Below are 18,717 nucleotides of genomic sequence, written 5' to 3'. Positions count from 1 at the left end.
ACCCATGGCTTAAATCATATTTTTTGGATATATTTAGGAATTTTAGGTTTTGTTCTTAAAAAAAAAATCAAAACACCCGAAAATTGGAATTGATACAGTGAGAATGCTAATTCTTTTAGATTTTGTTGACATTGTTTATTGATAGAGTATTAAGAGACATTATTTAATTGAGCTGTGATATTTGTTATTAATAGCTATGTGTTGTATTGTATTCAATTTTCAGGTATGGAGTTGGAGTTGCCTAGTCGTTTATACGGTGAGGGGTTGGAACCTCAGGTTAAGAAGATTAATAACAGCTGCCGACTAAAACTTCTCGAGTTTCTGAAGGAAAAAATGGAGCCAGAATTCGATGAAGTTATGAAAGATCCTATTTTTTCGCATATTATGGTTATCCAGAAGAATGATCTGAAGTTTTCGGCGAGGTTGGTACACTCTTTCTTGTGTAAGGAGTTGATGACAAGCAAGAGACATGAGAAGTGGTTCACTTTCGCTAGGAGGCCTCTGCGTTTTGGATTGCAAGAGTATCATGTTGTCACTGGTCTGAAAGTGAAGCGAGAGAAGAACAGTGGGTTAGTGACATGGAAAGATGATGATGGTTTTTGGAGCAAGCAGATAAAGACAAATGGAAAAATAAACTTGCAGATCATAAAAAAGAAGCATTTGGAAGAAAGCAATACCTAGACTTGGGTTAATAGGGTGAGACTGATATATCTTTGCGTTATTATGGGTGTGGTGATGGGGAAGGATGAGAAGGTGAATATCCCGCATCTGTACATGAAGTTGGCGATGATATTTGGAGAAGCTTCGGAATTACCCATGGGGTCTGTACTCGTTTGATTTCCTTCTGAAGCAAATTGATAAAACAAGACATAAATTGGAGCAGAAGGACGGGTATCTGATGGAAGGATTCTTGTTTGGTTTCCAGATTTTGATAATGGAAGATGTTCCTGCTTTAGGAGAGATTTGTGGCACAAAAGTCAGCAAAAATTTTACAGGTCCACTGTGTGGTAATTGGAGAGGATGTGCAAAATGTTCTAATGAAGATATCATTGGCGTTGAGAACTTATTCCCAGAAAAGGTATGCATATATTTTTCTAATAAAAATGTTTATTGTCTTGTTCACTTTACTAATGATTTGATTTTTTTTTAGGAGATTTTGCATTCATTCATGGAATCCCACATAGATGGAGTGGTCCTTTTGGCAACTGATTTTGTACAGAAGGATGAGAAGAAAGATGAAAAGTGGATCGCATTTTGGATATGATCAATAGAAAACATGATTGGAACAATTGGGGAGTAAAAGAAGCTACGAGCTCCGAATTTGAGGAAGCTGGCGAAGAGAAATGAGAGGATCAAGCAGCTGATACTGAGAGGGGTGAGAATAGTCATGTTGCAAAGAATGTTGATGGCACAGCTGATGTTTCGGGAAGAAACAAGAGAAAGAATGCGGACCGAGGAGCAGAGTCAAGGAAAAAGAATGTCTTGTGCCAGCTAGCTGCTTCATCAAAAGGTAATATTGACACATATATGAAAAACTTCTTGGAGGGTCTGGTACAAGCTTCTTTTACTATTTTTGGGGAGAAATTCTGTCAGCAGTTCTCGGACAGGTTGGGGAAGATTGAGACTGAGGTTACACAACTCAGGACAGATTCGGAGAGAATTGAGCAGTTTGGGACAGTTGTAACCGACAGGTTGGGGAAAATTGAGGCTGAGATTACACAGCTCAGGACAACTTTAGTGGTGACTGAATTGGTGGGAAAGAGTGATCAAGCAAGCGGTCCTAGCATGACCAAAATCAACACTGGTCCTAGCACCAACAAAAAAGGCACAGCTCCATCAAAGAAAAAGGTAACTACTAAGAGAAAGCGTTAAAAGTTATTGAAAGTTTGAAACTAGGCGATGGAATGTAGGTCTTTGAAGCTAGGTTGTTGGAACTTGGAACTTGGAACTAGGCGGTAATATGTATTTGAAACTTGACGTTTATGTAATGCCTCTATTTAATGTAATATGTATTTGGAAGTTTGTATGTTTATTATGGATTTGGAACTTGACGTTTATGTAATGGCTCTATTTTTAACTTGAAATTTGTATGTGTAAATTTTATTTGTAAGTGTTTGTCGAGAGGCTGTAAAAAAACAAGAGTTAAAGATTGCTGATTCGTGTGTCAATTTACCTCGTGCAAACGTTACTCAATCATCAGCTAGTGATCTTCGTATGGGTACACAAGAGTTTTTGGAAAGTTGCATGAAGAACCTTCCACTAGACACATTTTTTAAAGGTTTGAATCATTCTCAAGCTAAAGTCGAAGACTTATTGGATTGGTTGGAACTTCCAAAATCATTAAAGAAGCCAGCAGATTCTTTGGATTGGTTGGAACTTCCAAAATCATTGAAGAAGCCAGCAGATTCATTGGAACTTCCAAAATCATTGAAGAAGCCAGCCGTCCGATTAGATGACCGAGATATGAAGCTAGACGGCGAAGATTTCCCTGATCGCTGCTTGGTGTTTGTTCATCCTGCAGATTTTAAGAAGATGCAGGACTGGCAAAATACACGAACGTATGTTATTCCTTTGTATATATCATTCCGTTGATGTTCTTAGTAATTGACATCTCTACCATTGTATTTTGTTTACAGAGCTATACAAATTGGTCCTTCTATGTTAGACGATGATCTAGCCGGACGAATTATGTCTGCAAGCAGTTGGCCTAAAAACTATGTAAGCATTCAACCGCTCATTTCTATAAATGTTTACATTACAGATTTGTCTTTGTTTTGTAGGAAATTGATGCTGTAATGTATGTTTTCTGGGAAAGAACAACATTGAAACGATGGAACGTAGACTGTGTTGCTTTCATGACATGCGTCTTCAGCGACCTCATCGCTAAGGATTACCAGAATTTCAGTAAGGGTATTAAGAATTACACTATGGATCCGTTATTACTGGAATACAGTAAAGGTGAACTGCCTTCTCATGGAAGAACACGGATGTTGTGGAATGTCGATGTGGATCGGATGTATGTTCCTGTCTGGGTTAATTGCAACCATTGGATTGCTTTATGCATCAGTTTTGAGACTAGGAATATCCAGGTGTTTGATTGCGGGGGTAGAAAAAAATCAAGGAAGTGGAAGCTTTCGCGCAGCGTATTCCTCGGATTGTCAAAGCCGTTCAGTCATTGACAGTACAGAAGCATCTCACCATCACTCCGTACAATGTTTCCTATGTACCTATGAGTGGTCTTAAACGACTTAACTGTCATTGTGGTGTGTACACTATAAAACACATCGAATGCCATGTGCTTGGGTTGGACATATCTTTGGTGAGTGATGATAACATCTGGGGAGCTCGGATAAAGATTGTGTGGGATCTATGGGAAGCACCTAATGATCCAGAATTGATTGAGAAAATGTCAAAGTATGAGCCTATTAAGTATAGTAAGCCTGCCGAGTATGTTGAGATTGATGATTTATGATTTATGATTTATTGTTGGTTATGCTTTTTTAGACTTATTTTGTAATGATTTTAGGAGTTTATGTCATAACATAAAAAGTTTATGTTATAATAGTATTTTTGCTATATACAGTACTTGAGTTTACAAAATGAAAGACAACATTATCAATTGAGAAACCATAAAGTTCCCTAAACTCAAAAAAACAATTGCAAAACCGGTCTGCCTAAATTGATCGATCGATCGAAACTAACTGGTCGATCCGGAAAAGCTCGATCTAGACAGATCGATCGTTCTGAAAGTACCCGGTCGATCTAGTCGGCCGATCCTGATCATTATGCAGAACAAACAAAAAACGTGCAGTATATTTTGATCGACCTGTTCTAGTACGCTCGTTCGTCAAAGCTCATTCACGTGTAAATCGATCGATCTGTCTTTGAGATCGATCGATCCCGCATCCAGATAAGTCTCTCAAATCGATTTCATGGTTTCCGTCGGTTAAATCCGGTTTGATACCCACTTAATTTGAACCGGACTTACACGATTTTATGAATAAAATCGTGAGAGACTTAGATCAAACCCTCACTTTTATCTCCTTCCCCAATTGTTCTTGAGAGAATGAGATCAAACCGAAGATCATAAACCCTTTCTCTCTCGATTTAACTCCGATTTGGACGATTCTTGAGCCTAACCCACACGATTTCGTGAGCTATTTCCGAATCTACCACTCTTTCGGTCGATCTGCCAAGGTATAAAACTCTATCTCCACTTCTATAGTTCGAAATTCAAATAGCAAAAAGTGAAATTTTTGTGTTTTTTAAGTTGTTTTGGCTTAAACCGTGTGTTGTTAGGGTGATGATTAGGGACGATTTTCCATATAGCCCATGCCTTAATTCGTAGTTTTAAGTTTGATTTAAGAAATTAGGGTTACTTCTTAAATTTTTTTTTCGAAATTTGGAATTATTAGAGTGAGATTGTTGATGTTGTAATGTTAGTTGTTGAGTTGCATTGGTGTTGAATCATTGTCCATGCCAATTTACTCAGTTTTACCTTTGAGAACTCATTTGTTAAGGGTTGTGTGCAGAAAATGGTGAAAAAAGGAGCACCGAAAAAGACCAAGGAAGCAGCACCAGCGGCAACACAGACACGAAAAAAACCAAGGAAGCAGCACCAGCGGCAACACATACACGTGACACAACAGCTGCTTCGACCTCAGCTCAGCCCGAAAGTGATGAGCCTCGCGAAGCAGCCCCTTGGCCTCGTGAACCATTGACTCAATTCTCTAAACTCCCTACAATTCATAACCGACATATCTCAAGTAAGAAGATGCTGAAAGAACTTGCATCCTACGCAAACCGCGATTACTATGCTGGTTGGAGTGATTACCACTGCATTTTCTACAATGGTTTGCAGCGGATGAGATTGAAACCAACAAAGTTCATCTGTGATTACATTACAAAGGAGTTGGGAATTCTGCGTGATGTCAAAAAGATGTGGGAAAACATGGGACTTGGGACTCTTGGCTACGATCCTCAACCCTTATATCCAGACTTGGTTATACAGTTCCTCTCTTCAGTTGAGTTGCACTACAAGTCCGAGGTAAACAAAGTTGCTAGCGAAGGTAAACTTACATTCCTATGCAGAGGAATGCTTTATGAGATGTCTATACACGAGTTGTGTACACTATTCGGATTTGAGACCCGACATGAAGCATGCTCTTTGCCCAAGTTCCCTTGTATTTACCTGTTGTGGGGCAAGATTGCAGACAGTTCTTATGTATCTCGGGAAGCTAAACTTGCAATGCTCATAAACCCGGTCTTGTAAGTGGTAGCAAAATATTTGGGTCATCTTCTACGAGGAAAGTCAGAAGCATGATCACTTACTGAGGATGAAGCGCAGCTTATTCACTACGGGCTGCAATTAGCTCTCAGGCCGACGTATGACGTTACAGATGAACCTCCAGCAGAGCTTTCGGTAAACATGGGAGCTTTGTTTGCTCAGATGTTGTTTGAAAGGAAGTTTAGGGGTCTTCGTCCTCTTGACAAGAAGCCTTTGGATGAGTCTATTGGCAGTCTACTTACTCGGATCTTCAAGCACCATGATATAGATCTTTCGGATACTCCTTGTGTGGATACGATTGACAGATTTGATTCCCAGTTCTTCCTAAACACCAAGATCCTCCACTCTGGTAAAATTTACCGTTTTACCATGCCTGATGGGACAATCCTACATTACAAGCTTCCACAGCCCGCTATTACATCTCTGGCGTCTGTGGAGAACATGGAGTTCATGCCTCCTGCTGAAGTTCTTTACACGCCTCCTCCACCAGCTTCAAAACGTCGTCGTGGTTCCTCTTCTTCGGGTCCTGCGCAGACACAATGTGAGGATGACACCATTCCGGATATCTCAGTCGATCATACTCCAAACCCTTTCATGGAGTATTTGTTACCACCATATACTGGTCAGTTTGATTTTGGAGCACCACCATTAGATGGTACGCAGCAGCAGCAGTTCGCCTGGACTGCGGATACACTGGTCAAGCTCTCGACGATGATGCAGACTGTGTGGGGTGCACTTGCAAAGATTAGATGTCCACCTACTCCTTCTTGCTGCCGCGCTCCACAGATTTCAGAGGCTGCTGGTATGACTGGAGACGACGCATGAGATGAACCATCTGATGAAGCAGCCGATGCAGAGCGAGATTCACGCCTCCATAGGAGCAGACGAGCACCAGGACAGAGTAGGAGCTGCAGTCCTGACGACCACCAATGATCAGTATCAGTTATATCTTTCCATTGTATTCCACCGTTTTTTTAAATTTTCTGCGCATTTCGAATTCGGATCTGGGTTGTTTTCATGTTTTATATACCCAGTTTGGATTGTAACTTTTATTAATTATATAACCTATAGTGATTTACCATTCTATTAAGTATAGTCATGAAGGAGAAGATAAATGCAGGTTTTTATCCTATTCTCTCTATTTTGATGAGTTAAATTCGGTTCAAATCAAGTGGGGAAATCTGTCATAGAGATTTATCAGAGTCTGGGATCGATCGATCCAAATAGTCGATCGATCGATCGGTACGAGATCGGTACGAGATCGAGCTTTGCCGATCGAGATAACTGTACCAGGTTGATCAAAAGATAGTCTGTGTTTTTTGTTTGTTCTGCGTATTGATCAGGATCGACCGGCTGGATCGACCGGTTAGTCTACAGATCGATCGATCCCGACGGATCGGACATCACAGTTTGTTAAAGGGATCAATTGACTCAGATCTTCTAACCAAGTTAATACATCATGAAAATTAAACAAAGTTCTCCCAAACTGAAACAAAGTTACTAAAATTCAAGCAAATATATTATGAAAGACTGAAACAAAGTTGTCACAAACTGAAACAAAGTTACTAGAAATCAAGCAAATGAAGTCTGAAAAACTTTCACTAAATTGTGAAGAACACAGCAAACAAATCGACTATATTGGCATCTTGCAAGTTGCTCTATTATGACCACCAAGACCACATCTACTGCACTTGCGAAGCTGACCCTCCTGTGATCCTTGTGATGATCGGATTTTGTCTTCAACAGTTTCATATCTGCGTTTTCTATTTCTTCCAAGAGATTTTCTTGTCTCAGGCGGTAGCATTACAAAATTTTCCACAACTTGTGGGACGGACCAACCATCTTAAGGAACTGAAATGGGATTTATGCTTTCTTGATAAGCTTCTCTCCAAGCTCCTGTGGTATACAAAAAATCTGTCAATGTATATGGTTCTCTACCAACAAAGAAACCGGCTTTTATTGCATGTCTACAAGGGATCTTCAAGAGGTCGTACTTCCCACAAGAACAAGTCAATTTGTCCAAATCAACAAAGCAGTCAATTGTATCGCCTTTAACAAGCAGCTGGCTATCGGTTACAGGGTAAACTCCGAAAGTTTTCCCATTTTCGATTCTCCTATCGATCTTTTCCTCCACATCTATGGTCAAACGATGGGTGTGCTTTGAAATCAACTTCTTACGCTTAAAAAACCAGTGTGTCAGCATTTCTCTAATACTGTCCAACAAAGGAATTACGGGAAACTCTCTCGGCGAACGCAATGCAGAATTTATCGACTCTGCAGGATTGTTTGTCCTAATGTCATACATGTATCCATGAAATTGACATCTAGCCCACTTTTTGACATCTGCTTCCATAAGATAATTTCCAATTGCTGGACTGATATTGCAAACATGAGCAAACATCTTCTTGAAACCAACCACTCTATAAGCCTTCGAAGCCTTAAAAATCAACCCAGCTAATCCCTTCCCCTTGAAATATGATATCACATTATTCAACAAATGATGAATACAAATACCATGTCTCGCTAGCGGATACACTTTCTCCAGTGCCTTCGCTATTGACACTTGTCTATCCGAAATAAAAGCCAAACCATTATCATCAGCAACAACAACTTTTAACTGTCTCATAAACCATTCCCAATAATGTTCATTCTCAGAGTCTACTATCCCAAATGCAATAGGATATAAATTTGAATTTTCATCTATAGCAGTTGCAATCAGTAGCACCCCTTTGAATTTACTTTTCAAGAATGTTTCATCGACAACAATGAAACGCCTCACGACTTTGCTAAAGCCTCTGATCGATTGACCAAACGCTATAAACAGATATCAAAATCTACCATTGACGCCAGTCTCATAAGAGGAATGTGTACCCGGATTGGCCTCTCGCAGCATGTGCAAGTATTTTGGTATTTTCCTATAACTTTCCTCTGGAACACCTCTAACAGCGTTAACTGCATATTCACGGGAATCCCATGCTAAAGAATCAGAGATCTCACATCCATAATCATTACGCATAATCTGAACAATATCTTTTACTTTAGGCCCTTCCTTGATACCTTCATATTTATGCATGATCAGACCGCCTATCGTTTTCGCTGAAGCTGTCTTTCCGGCACTGGTTTTGCTTGAAGGTGCGCAAGAATGTACACCGACATACTTCTTAATAATAAAATATGTGGATCCCTTCAAACACTCGGCTCGAGCACCCCAAAAGCACACCTTATCAGCGCATCTAATACACCAAACTGATTTATTGGAGTTGGTAACTGTGTAGTGAAAGTTATGCTTCATTGCACATAACTCAAACCTCGCTTTCAAAACTGTTTTGTTGAGGAAAAAATCTCCCATCTTAACCAATTCGACCACCGGACTCTTTGCCAATTTTTCTCTGTTTTATTTTTCGGAGTTGATGTTGTCAGCATCATAATCATCTACATCAACCTCGTCTTGCTTCATCTTTCCTTTCTTCTTCTCGTTATGCTTGTCAGCATCATAATCATCTCCATCAACTTCACTTTGCTTCATCTTCCCTTTCCTCTTCTCGTTATGCTCAGCCCCCTTAACAATACTTGAAGCGGCCCCAATGTCACAAGGATTTCGCTCGATCTCTTCACTAGTACTTGCATCAGTTGGCATCTTATTAAGATCAATGTCGACCTTATTTGGATTTCCTTGCTTTGCTTTATAGCTGACACACAATTGAGTTGACTGATGCTTCTTACAAAACCCTAGAAAATTTTGAACTTGCCTTGAGTTTCCAATGATCACCGGTGGACATTCTGATGAATTGATCAACCCAATAGGAAGGTAACTCAACTCCAAATCGGCATCTGTTTCTTCAAAACCAAAATCCTCTATAACGTTTTTCTGTAACTGTTCCAGAGAGGACTTCAATTCCAAAGCAAGTAACCTTCCCCCTTTCTTTTTATTAACATTAAAACTCCTCCAACCTGAAGATACAACCAATTCCCAAACACCACATGAAGCATAGACATGAATCATGGTAGAAATAATGTGAAATTTTTGTGAAATTTTTGTGAACAATCAATGGAATATAGAAGACGGCGAAGAAGGTTGCCAAGGTTTTTTTTTGTTTTTTTAGTTCCTTTTTCGTTTTTTTGTCAAAAAAAATCGATTTTTTGTTTCAAAATATAAAATTGAATATTTCCAAATATTTTGTTTCCATATTTTTAGGAACTGATTTCTTATCCGTAGAATACAACTAATCTGTAGAAATCGGTTTCTACAGTTTTTTAGAATTATAGTAATGTGTAGATTTTGATTTCTACATGTTTTAGATTTATAGTAACTCTGTAGAAGTCGGTTTCTACGTGTTTTAGATTTATATTAATGTGTAGATTTTGATTTCTAAAGATTTTAGAACGGTAGGTTAAGCGCGAAATGTGTATTCTAAATATTTTTAGAATACTTCTATTTACGTAGATCACGTATTCTAAACATTGTAGATTCAATGAAAAAAATGGATTTCGTTTTCTACTTCGTAGAATGTCATTTCTACTTTATTTAGAACATAATCTTAAATTTATAATTTTAACTTTTTTATAACTGGAAAAAATACCACTAAGTTCATTTAGGTATTTTATCAAAAGTTACTATTTTCTAATTTTGTTTTTGTTTGTAAAACTATTTATTAAATTTATTTTCAAAAATATTAAAAGGTGTTATAGGAAAAAATGACACAAAATATAAATTAGTCTAAACAGACATATTTACCATTTTTTGCTGTAAAAACACAATTTTCCCAACTAAAAAACACTTTTTAAATATGGTTTAGGTTTGAGAGGCTCACGTTCAACCATAGTCTAGGTTTTGAGATATAATGAGTTGATTAGGAATCAATAATTTTGAAACACTTTTATAAATCTCCATTGGTTAAAAGGAATGTACTAATTGAGATACGAGGAGATAATTGTAAATAAGAAAAGAGTTTGTTTGCGCAAAAAAAAAATAGCTAGAATAACAATAATTTATGAGAAAAAGACAAAAATAGCAATAAATCAAGTTTTTATTTCCAAACTAGCACTTAAGATCAAAAGTCACAAAAATAACACTTAATGTTTTATCAAAAGTCACAAATTTAGGGTTTAAAGTTAAAGGGTGGAGTTTAAAATTTAGGGTTTAGGGTTTAGAGTTTAGGGTTTAGGGTTTAGGGTTTAGGGTTTAGAATTTAGGGTTTAGGGTTTAGAGTTTAGGGTTTAGGGATTAGGGTTTAGGGTTTAGAATTTAGGATTTAGGGTTTAGAGTTTAGGGTTAGGGTTTAGGGTTTAGGGTTTAGGGTTTAGAGTTGAGAAATGAGGTTTTGGGGATAAGATTTCAAATTTTGAAAAATAAAAAAATTAAAATTTTCAAAAGATATAATGCAATTTTAATCATTTTTGTTTTTGAGTGCTATTTTTGTGATATAAACTTAGAAAAGTGTTATTTTGGAGATTTGACCATAATTTATTTAACAAGATAATTTAATATCATGTATAAAAATGCGATTCATTGATTCGTGTTCCTCTCTCCACACCATTTCTGACACGGTGACACCTCATCTCTCCCACCTCCTTCTCCGTTCCGTTCCGTTCCGTTCAACAGTCTCCCCCGTTAAAGGTAAAATTAAACAATAACCACCACTCGGTTATCGTCTTTCCGGTTTACTCATCGCCTGATTTACGATTCGTGTATTTGATCCGATCGGTCGAAGATTAGATCAAACCGAACCAATAGTCGCTGAGATTTGACCGGTGATTAATGAACTCCACCTCGAATCAGTTACTTCAGCCGATGACGAGCTCTATCTCCGACCTCTCTCGCCGGAAACGGAAGACAAAATCGCCGCCGTTGGTACCTCCCTCTCCATCGACGAAATGGAGATCGGAGAAGCAGCAACAGATCTACACCACGAAGCTTGCACGTGCCCTAACAAAGCTTCGAATCGCTCAATCATCCTCCTCACACTCTTCGCCTCCTCACACCGGTAGAGCCGTGCGCGAAGTCGCTGATAGCGCCTTGGCGGTTACGGCAAGAGGCAAAACACGGTGGAGCCGAGCGATACTATCCAAAGCCGTTAATCTCAAACTCAGGAAACACAAACGGCCGAGAATCTCTAATTCGGTTACGTCTCCGGCAATCACCACCGGGAGTCTCCGGTCAAAGACACAGACAGCGAAGGTTACGAGGGTTAAAGCTAAAGGTATGCCATCTGTACAGAGAAAGGTGAAAGCGCTGAGCCGGTTAGTTCCGGGTTGCCGTAAACAGACGTTACCCGTGGTTTTGGAAGAAACGACGGATTATATAGCTGCCATGGAGATGCAGATTCGCGCCATGACTGCTATTCTCTCCGCCGTCAGCTCTCCGACAGGTCATGAAGGGGGACAAACACATGTGCTTGGTTAGTTGGGCCAAACTGTGTTTCTTTTTTCTTATATAATTTTTAAAAAAAAAAAAAAAAACTGTTTCTCGTTATTCTTCACTGTATTGCTTTCTGTTTGAATATTTTACAAATCTATGTCGTCATGTATATCCTTTTTCTTGGCTTCTATTGCAAAGACTAGTGCCACACGAAAGGAGGAAAGTGATTGAGCTCTGTAATAAATTTCAGTTTCTTGATAATCGTGTGGTATTTCTTAATCAAGATTGCTTCACATGATTGACAAAATAGAGTTGATGTTTAAGTATTTGGTGAGTTAATGATATGATGATGAATGAAGGCAAAATGCAACAATGGAAGATATAATTAAGCTTTTTTTTTGGTTTTGTTAAGTTTGAAGTTAGAGGTTGATATGATTGGAATTGAAATAAGTCAATAACTTTGTTTTGATCTGTTATGACACTCGTATGATTGTTTCTTCTTTTGTAAATGTTATGTGATTTCGGAGATTCAATAAATTAAAAAGGAAAAAAAATCTATAGAAGTTAACACAATCTACCGATCACATGGTTGAGAAAGACATAAGTCATAAAGACATGAACATGATGACGAGTCACATGCTCCCTTCTGAAAAGAGAAGTATACTATCGACCACTGTATATATATTCTGGCAAACTTAATCTTCTTCTTTGTTTCTGGTCGGCCAAAAGGCACTGGATTTGGTGAAACTGTTAATATTTTGGATGAATAGCGATAGCAAAAGAAATGAAAAAAAAAAGCAAATTAAATGAAACATAATTTTGGATGAATAGCGATATCAAATTTCAATTCTGACACATGTCATGTGATTTTTCATTATCTCCAACTTTCAATACTTGTATACAAAACCCCTAAACCCCACCAACATATATTTTTGTTGCACATGTGACGCTTTAAATTGGGTAGACAATGAAAATCTTTGAATAGATTTACTCCAGAAGAGAGGTAGCAGAAATATCATTTTTATTACTAAGCAATAAAGTCTGACTACAGAACAAATCATTGAAGAATTTAGTAAGACACTAAAACATTTACATTTTATTTAAACAGAAATAAAGAGTAATAATCATACAGATTTATTTACAAATATTCAACTAAGTTGAATATATAGCATTATTTTAAGGAATATTTGGAATGTTTGTGTATTAGCCTTAACTATTGCGTAGCTCGAGATACTCGTGCAAATAGTAACTATGTTTGGGTTGAACCCTTTAGATTGATGGTTTTTTTTTTTGAACTACTAGATTGATGGTTATCTTCTCTATTGATGATCGTAATTTTTTTTTTTTAAATAGCATTTATTCCCTTTTGTTCTTCCTCCTGTTGTAATGATGTCATGTTAAAGGAGGATGATCGTAAAATTAGTGGTAATACGAGGGTGTGGATGGCCATATGTTTGTCGAAATATTTGATGTCCACCAAAAATAATTAAAAATAGTAAGAAAGAGGATCGGAGGGCACACCAAGGCCCTTCTTGGTTAATCTTATGTTGCACACCAAGGCCCTTCTTGGTTACAAGATCGGAATCATCTTGAAGCCTCCACATCTACTTAAGAAGCTTGTGTTCCTTGAGGTTTGTAGCACCCGGTTGTGGTGTTCCCAGTATTGGCGTCCTCGGCAAGTAACAAGTTATGTTCATTTTACTAGCTTTTGGAGCTCTGTTCTCCCTCGCACCTATTGGTTGCACTTTGTCGTTTTTCTGGTTTGGTTTTACTTTCCAACGCAAACAATGATTTATTACATTAATGATAAAAAAAAAAAAAAGAGAGGATCGGAGGGCACATGGATTAAACCATCGTAGACTCTTCTTACCTTTAAGCTGCTTTTGGTTAGCCTCTTTACTTTGATTGTCAATAAATACTATTTAGTGGTCTTATTCCAATCACCTTTATTTGTCAACTATTCCAATCACTTAATTTGTCGGTTTAGATACACTCTATATACTTTAATGATGGTAGACTAAATTGAGACATACTAAAACTACGAAAGAGCGAAGAAACAAAATTAAGAAGTAAATGTTGATTTTGAAAGATACATTTTAAAAAGTACAGTACTAGATTAAGATCCGAGCATTTAATATACATAATTTTATGTATTTTATTTATTTACAAATTTATATATTATAAAAATAAAAATAAAAATAAAAATATATATTGAGTAATTAAAAATCCAATAACTATTACGTATATATTTAAATTGTTATGAACATATAAAAATAATTAATGTTATTTATTTATAATTATTTTAAGGTAAATAAATCCAAATATTTACTTTTATCTATTTTACATAATTTATAACTAAAAGTAATTGACATGATATAAATTAAATGAGGTTTTCTACTCATATTTTTTTATGATCATTTGTATCTTTTTATAACAAAAGTTTTTAAACATTGGTAACAAAATTTTCAGTATGGAACTTTTAATAGTGTAGTAATTTATAATTATTTAAAAACAATCAATATAAATTTTGAAATTAAAATTAAATTCTCAATACTTGTTCAATGCAAATTTTGAAATTTAAATATTTATGTATTTTTATATAATATATAGTTTAATTTAAATAATATTAAAATTCATATATATTTTAATCTGAATATCTATTAAATGAGACATTCTACTCTTATTGTCTTATAATCATTTGTATTTTGTTATTAAATTTGAAATCTTTGATCACAAATTTTCAGTGTGGGATTTTTAACAGATTTATCAATTTATAAAATTTAAAATTTAAAATATAACATATGTGAATTTTTTTTATTATTATATGGTTAATGTGATTGTTTGATTTATTTTAATAATATAAAATAAACTAAAATGATAGATGATACACAAATTGTTACCAAATTTTCATGATTCAAAATCATTAATTTTCATATATTTTAATCATATTAGGTAATTCTATAGCTTTTATTTAACAAAAGAAGTAATTCTTATACATTAATAATTAACTCTATGATTAGTTTAATGAAAAATATATTATGTGTTTAGATGGATCAACCTATTTTTTTAAAGATTTTAAAAGTCATTATACTGATGACATGTGACATCATTCAAATGTTATAATGTTTCTATTTTAATATATACGGGACTACGGTTCTTTTTACTTATATGTGGGTGTATATTATCACAAATTTGTTTTCTATGAAGAGTTATTAGTTTAGAAATTATTTAAAATTTTTTATAAATAAGTTGTGATACTTTATTAAACTCTCCACACAGTTTAGTAACATAAATAAGGTTAAATTCTAGTAATTAAAAGATATATGTAGTATAATTTTTATATTATAAACAAAAATAAGTATTGTGTATGAGATATAACAGAGCACCATCGGTTAAATGTATTATTTTGGTTTATTTTAGCGAAATGGAAAAGTGTGTAAAAATCAAGGGTTCTATATGTACCCACATGGTAGAGAAGAAATCTACGAAAGTGAGAGAGGACAAAAAAACATCAATTAAGTTAGATACGTGGAATGTGTTTCAAAAAAAAAAGAAGTTAGATAAGTGGATTTCAATAAGAGTGATGGACAAATCTGTCAACAAAGTTCAGTCCATCCAACTTAATTATATCCAAAATATCAGATTTGTATGCATACAAATCATACAAAATTCGTAAATGTGTAAATCAAATGCAATTTTTTGGTATTCTCCATTATATGTTATACGAAGACAACTAATTATGAGATAACTAAACTATAATATGTAGAAGTCGGATAACTAGACTGAGATAAACGATATAACAAAATAACATGTTAAGGAAATTGACGATTTGTAAAGCGAATACAAGAACGATAAGAAATTGTATTCGCAAATATACATGGAGTCGAGATATAATCTCTTTCCTTAACTCTAAATATTCGCTCCGTTAGTGAGACGGTACTGTACGAATATCGAGTCCCAGGATACAACCATGGCAGACGATCACGCTTCACTCATGAATCGCCCTATCGAACTATAAACTCTACGAAACACTCTCGTATTCACGACTTACGGTAAGGGATTTTTGCTGTTGGTTTCGATGCGAAAAAAGTTAAGAAATGAAGAGAGAAGAGAGTCGATATATAAAGAAGAGATGAGGAGCGGTTTTTTGAAACTGTTGCCAACGTTTTCCGAAAATCTCTCAAAGATCTCGTAGTGGAACGTTGAGCAACTTTCTCCGCAAGTTTCTCTCTTGTTGACTCGGTTCTGATCCATTTCGAACAGATAAACTTCGTGTCGTTTTTAGACAAACTACATGTCGTTTATACACAAATGTCATGCTGTTTTTTAGAAATGAAATGGCAAAAAACGTTGAGCTTAACTTGGTCCAAAAAGAATCTTATTGGGCCGGAGGCCCTCCACCAAGACCCAAGCCCAAGCCCACGCCCACACCCACGCCCACGCCCACGCCCACGCCCACGCCGAGCCGAGCCGGACGGCGGCGGCGGCGCGCGCGTGGGGAGCTCTATCTTCCTCTGAGCTGTTTAACCTCTCATGTCATGAAGACATATATATACTCCTCAAAACCAACTCTCCCAACCAATGTGGGATGTTGTTAACTTCATTTCATTAAAGCCAACAAGACTTTTTATAAGAACCCATAGGCCCATTTCGTTTTCACATTTGCCATATATTATTTGAGCCATTAGGCTTAATAATTAGACCCAACAATCCTCCACATGAATAGAAATGACTCTTCTAAAACATATGCAGACTAAATGCAGACTCGATAGACTCTAAATACTATACTTATTCTAATCTTTACTAGACTAGACAAACTTATCGAGAGTGTTTGCGAAAAATTCACTGTGTTTGAGTTGGTGGCATTTTTAAGCCTTGAACCACTCATAGTTAATATCTATCGGGTTTACTTTACCAGAAGGTGAACATGATGTCTTGAACCAACCGGTGTTTTATGTAGACCGAGACAACAGGCATAACGCAGCTTCATTTTCTCGTAGAACTTAGTTCTCTATTGTGTTCATTGTGGCCCTGAACTATTCCTGGTTTTCATGAGTGAACTTAGAGAATATAACATTGCATTCATTCTCCTAGAAACGGCCCCATTTCACACTCATTAGGTGATCGACCATGAAAAGTATTGAGTAATACTCCGCTTAGAAGCTATGGAATCATTAAAAGCTTATGCTTATCCTTTACACATTTGTTAGCACTTTTCTCATCTTAGGAGCTGGGAAGAGACTACTTTGTCTCAAGTGCTTTGGTTAGATTCTGCTTGATTTTGTTTTCCCTTTGAACCTACGTCTTGGGATCTCCAGTCATGATAGGTAGGGTTGCAATCACGCATCCTCATTCGTTATAGGCTTTAAACCCATTCCTTTTGATGATTTAGCAACAACATCTCGTGGCAAACCTTTAGTAAATGGATCCCTAGGTTGTCAGCCGATTTGATGTAGTCTATTGTGATTACACCAGTTGAGATAAGTTGTCTAATGGTTTTATGTCGTCTTCTGATGTGACGAGATTTACCATTGTAGAGATTATTCTGAGCCCGAGCTATTGCTGATTGACTATCACAATGTATGCGTATGGCTGGCACAGGTTTCTCCCACATAGGAATATCTTCCAAAAAATTTCTAAGCCATTCAACTTCTTCTGCTGCTTTGTCTAAGGCTATGAACTCAGATTCCATGGTAGATCTGGCTAACACTGTTTGTTTGGTAGATTTCCATGATATTGCTGCTCCTCCTAGTGTAAAGACATATCCGCTCGTGGATTTTGAATTTTTGGAATCTGATATCCAGTTAGCATCACTGTATCCTTCTAAAACTGCTGGTTCTTTACCATAGTGAAGCCCAAAATCTTTGGTGTAGCGCAAGTAATTGAGTACCCTCGTTATAGCTTTCCAGTGTGTATGACCTGGATTACTTGTATATCGACTAAGTACGTTTATTGCATGCGCTAGATCTGGTCTAGTACAATTTGTCATGTACATGAGACTTCCAATCACAAGTGCATACTCATTTTGTGAAACCGCTTCACCTGAATTCTTTGTCAAGTGCATTTGGGGATCTAACGGAGTTTTTGCCGTACTCTTAGAGTAATTTTTAAATCTCTCTAATATTGTTTCAGCATAATGAGATTGGGTTAAGATAACTCCGTTTGAATTTCTTGTGACTTTAACCCCGAGAATTACATCTACTAATCCCAAGTCTTTCATCTCAAATGTCCCTTTGAGCATGTTCTTTGTTTGATTGATAATGTCTTTATTGCTTCCAATAATGAGCATATCATCTACATATAGACATAGCAAAACATACGCATTTTTGGTAGTTTTGTAGTATATGCATTTGTCACATTCATTTATTTTGAAACCATTTGACATCATTGTATTGTCAAATTTTTCGTGCCATTGTTTAGGAGCTTGTTTAAGCCCATAAAGTGACTTTACAAGTCGACATACTTTGTCTTCTTGTCCGGGAATGACAAAACCTTCAGGTTGTTTCATGTAAATTTCCTCTTCTAAATCACCATTTAGAAAAGTAGTTTTTACATCCATTTGATGGATTTCTAGGTCTCTTAAGGCTGCGATTGCTATCATCAGTCTTATTGATGTTATTCTCGTCACTGGAGAATATGTATCAAAATAGTCAAGGCCTTCCTTTTGTCGGAATCCTTGAACTACAAGCCTAGACTTGTATTTTCCACCAGGTTTTCGTGTCATTATCCATTTATTCCCTAATACTTTGCAGCCAGGTGGTAAATCCGTTATGTAATAAGTATAATTTTGCATGATCGAATCAAATTCACTCCTGACCGCTTCGTTCCAGAATGGAGCTTCTGGTGAAGCCATGGCTTCTGCCAAAGTTTTTGGAACATTTTCTACTAAAAATGCCATTAGGAAATCTTCTCCAAAAGATTTTTCTTTTCGAGCTCTTTTGCTCCTTCGAGGTTCATCTTTTTCTTCATTTTCTGAAATATCATTTATAGAAATCTCGACGTTTGTCTCAGTTTCTGAGTTTTTGTCATTGTCTCTTTCTTCTCGAGTTCGTTTTGAACCTTGTTTTTCCTT

At 36.4% G+C, this 18,717-nt stretch overlaps 2 protein-coding genes across 3 annotated transcripts; one reads left to right on the top strand and one right to left on the bottom strand.

Moving 5' to 3' along the window:
• Positions 1-7,130: 7,130 nt before the first annotated feature.
• Positions 7,131-8,636, bottom strand: LOC111203700. Its single transcript, XM_048743998.1, has 2 exons — positions 8,159-8,636; positions 7,131-8,101 (listed from the first exon to the last, which is right to left on the bottom strand). Exons 1-2 carry the CDS (start codon positions 8,634-8,636, stop codon positions 7,131-7,133), a joined length of 1,449 nt encoding a protein of 482 aa, XP_048599955.1.
• A 2,075-nt stretch (positions 8,637-10,711) lies between these two features.
• LOC106386675 (transcription factor bHLH147-like) lies at positions 10,712-11,826 on the top strand. Of its 2 annotated transcripts, none has more exons than XM_013826490.3 (2): positions 10,712-10,904; positions 11,004-11,826. In XM_013826490.3, the coding sequence occupies exon 2, from the start codon at positions 11,046-11,048 to the stop codon at positions 11,688-11,690; it is 645 nt and encodes a 214-aa protein (XP_013681944.1). In that variant the 5' UTR covers positions 10,712-10,904; positions 11,004-11,045; the 3' UTR covers positions 11,691-11,826. The 2 variants fall into 2 exon arrangements, with proteins under 2 accessions (XP_013681944.1, XP_048602074.1); XM_048746117.1 differs by having other exon boundaries at positions 10,999-11,826.
• Positions 11,827-18,717: the final 6,891 nt, after the last annotated feature.

The sequence above is a fragment of the Brassica napus genome, chromosome C1 (assembly GCF_020379485.1).
Source record: "Brassica napus cultivar Da-Ae chromosome C1, Da-Ae, whole genome shotgun sequence".
Lineage (NCBI taxonomy): Eukaryota > Viridiplantae > Streptophyta > Magnoliopsida > Brassicales > Brassicaceae > Brassica > Brassica napus.
Note: the sequence above shows the minus strand (reverse complement) of the source record. Positions and strands in the feature narration are given on the sequence as shown.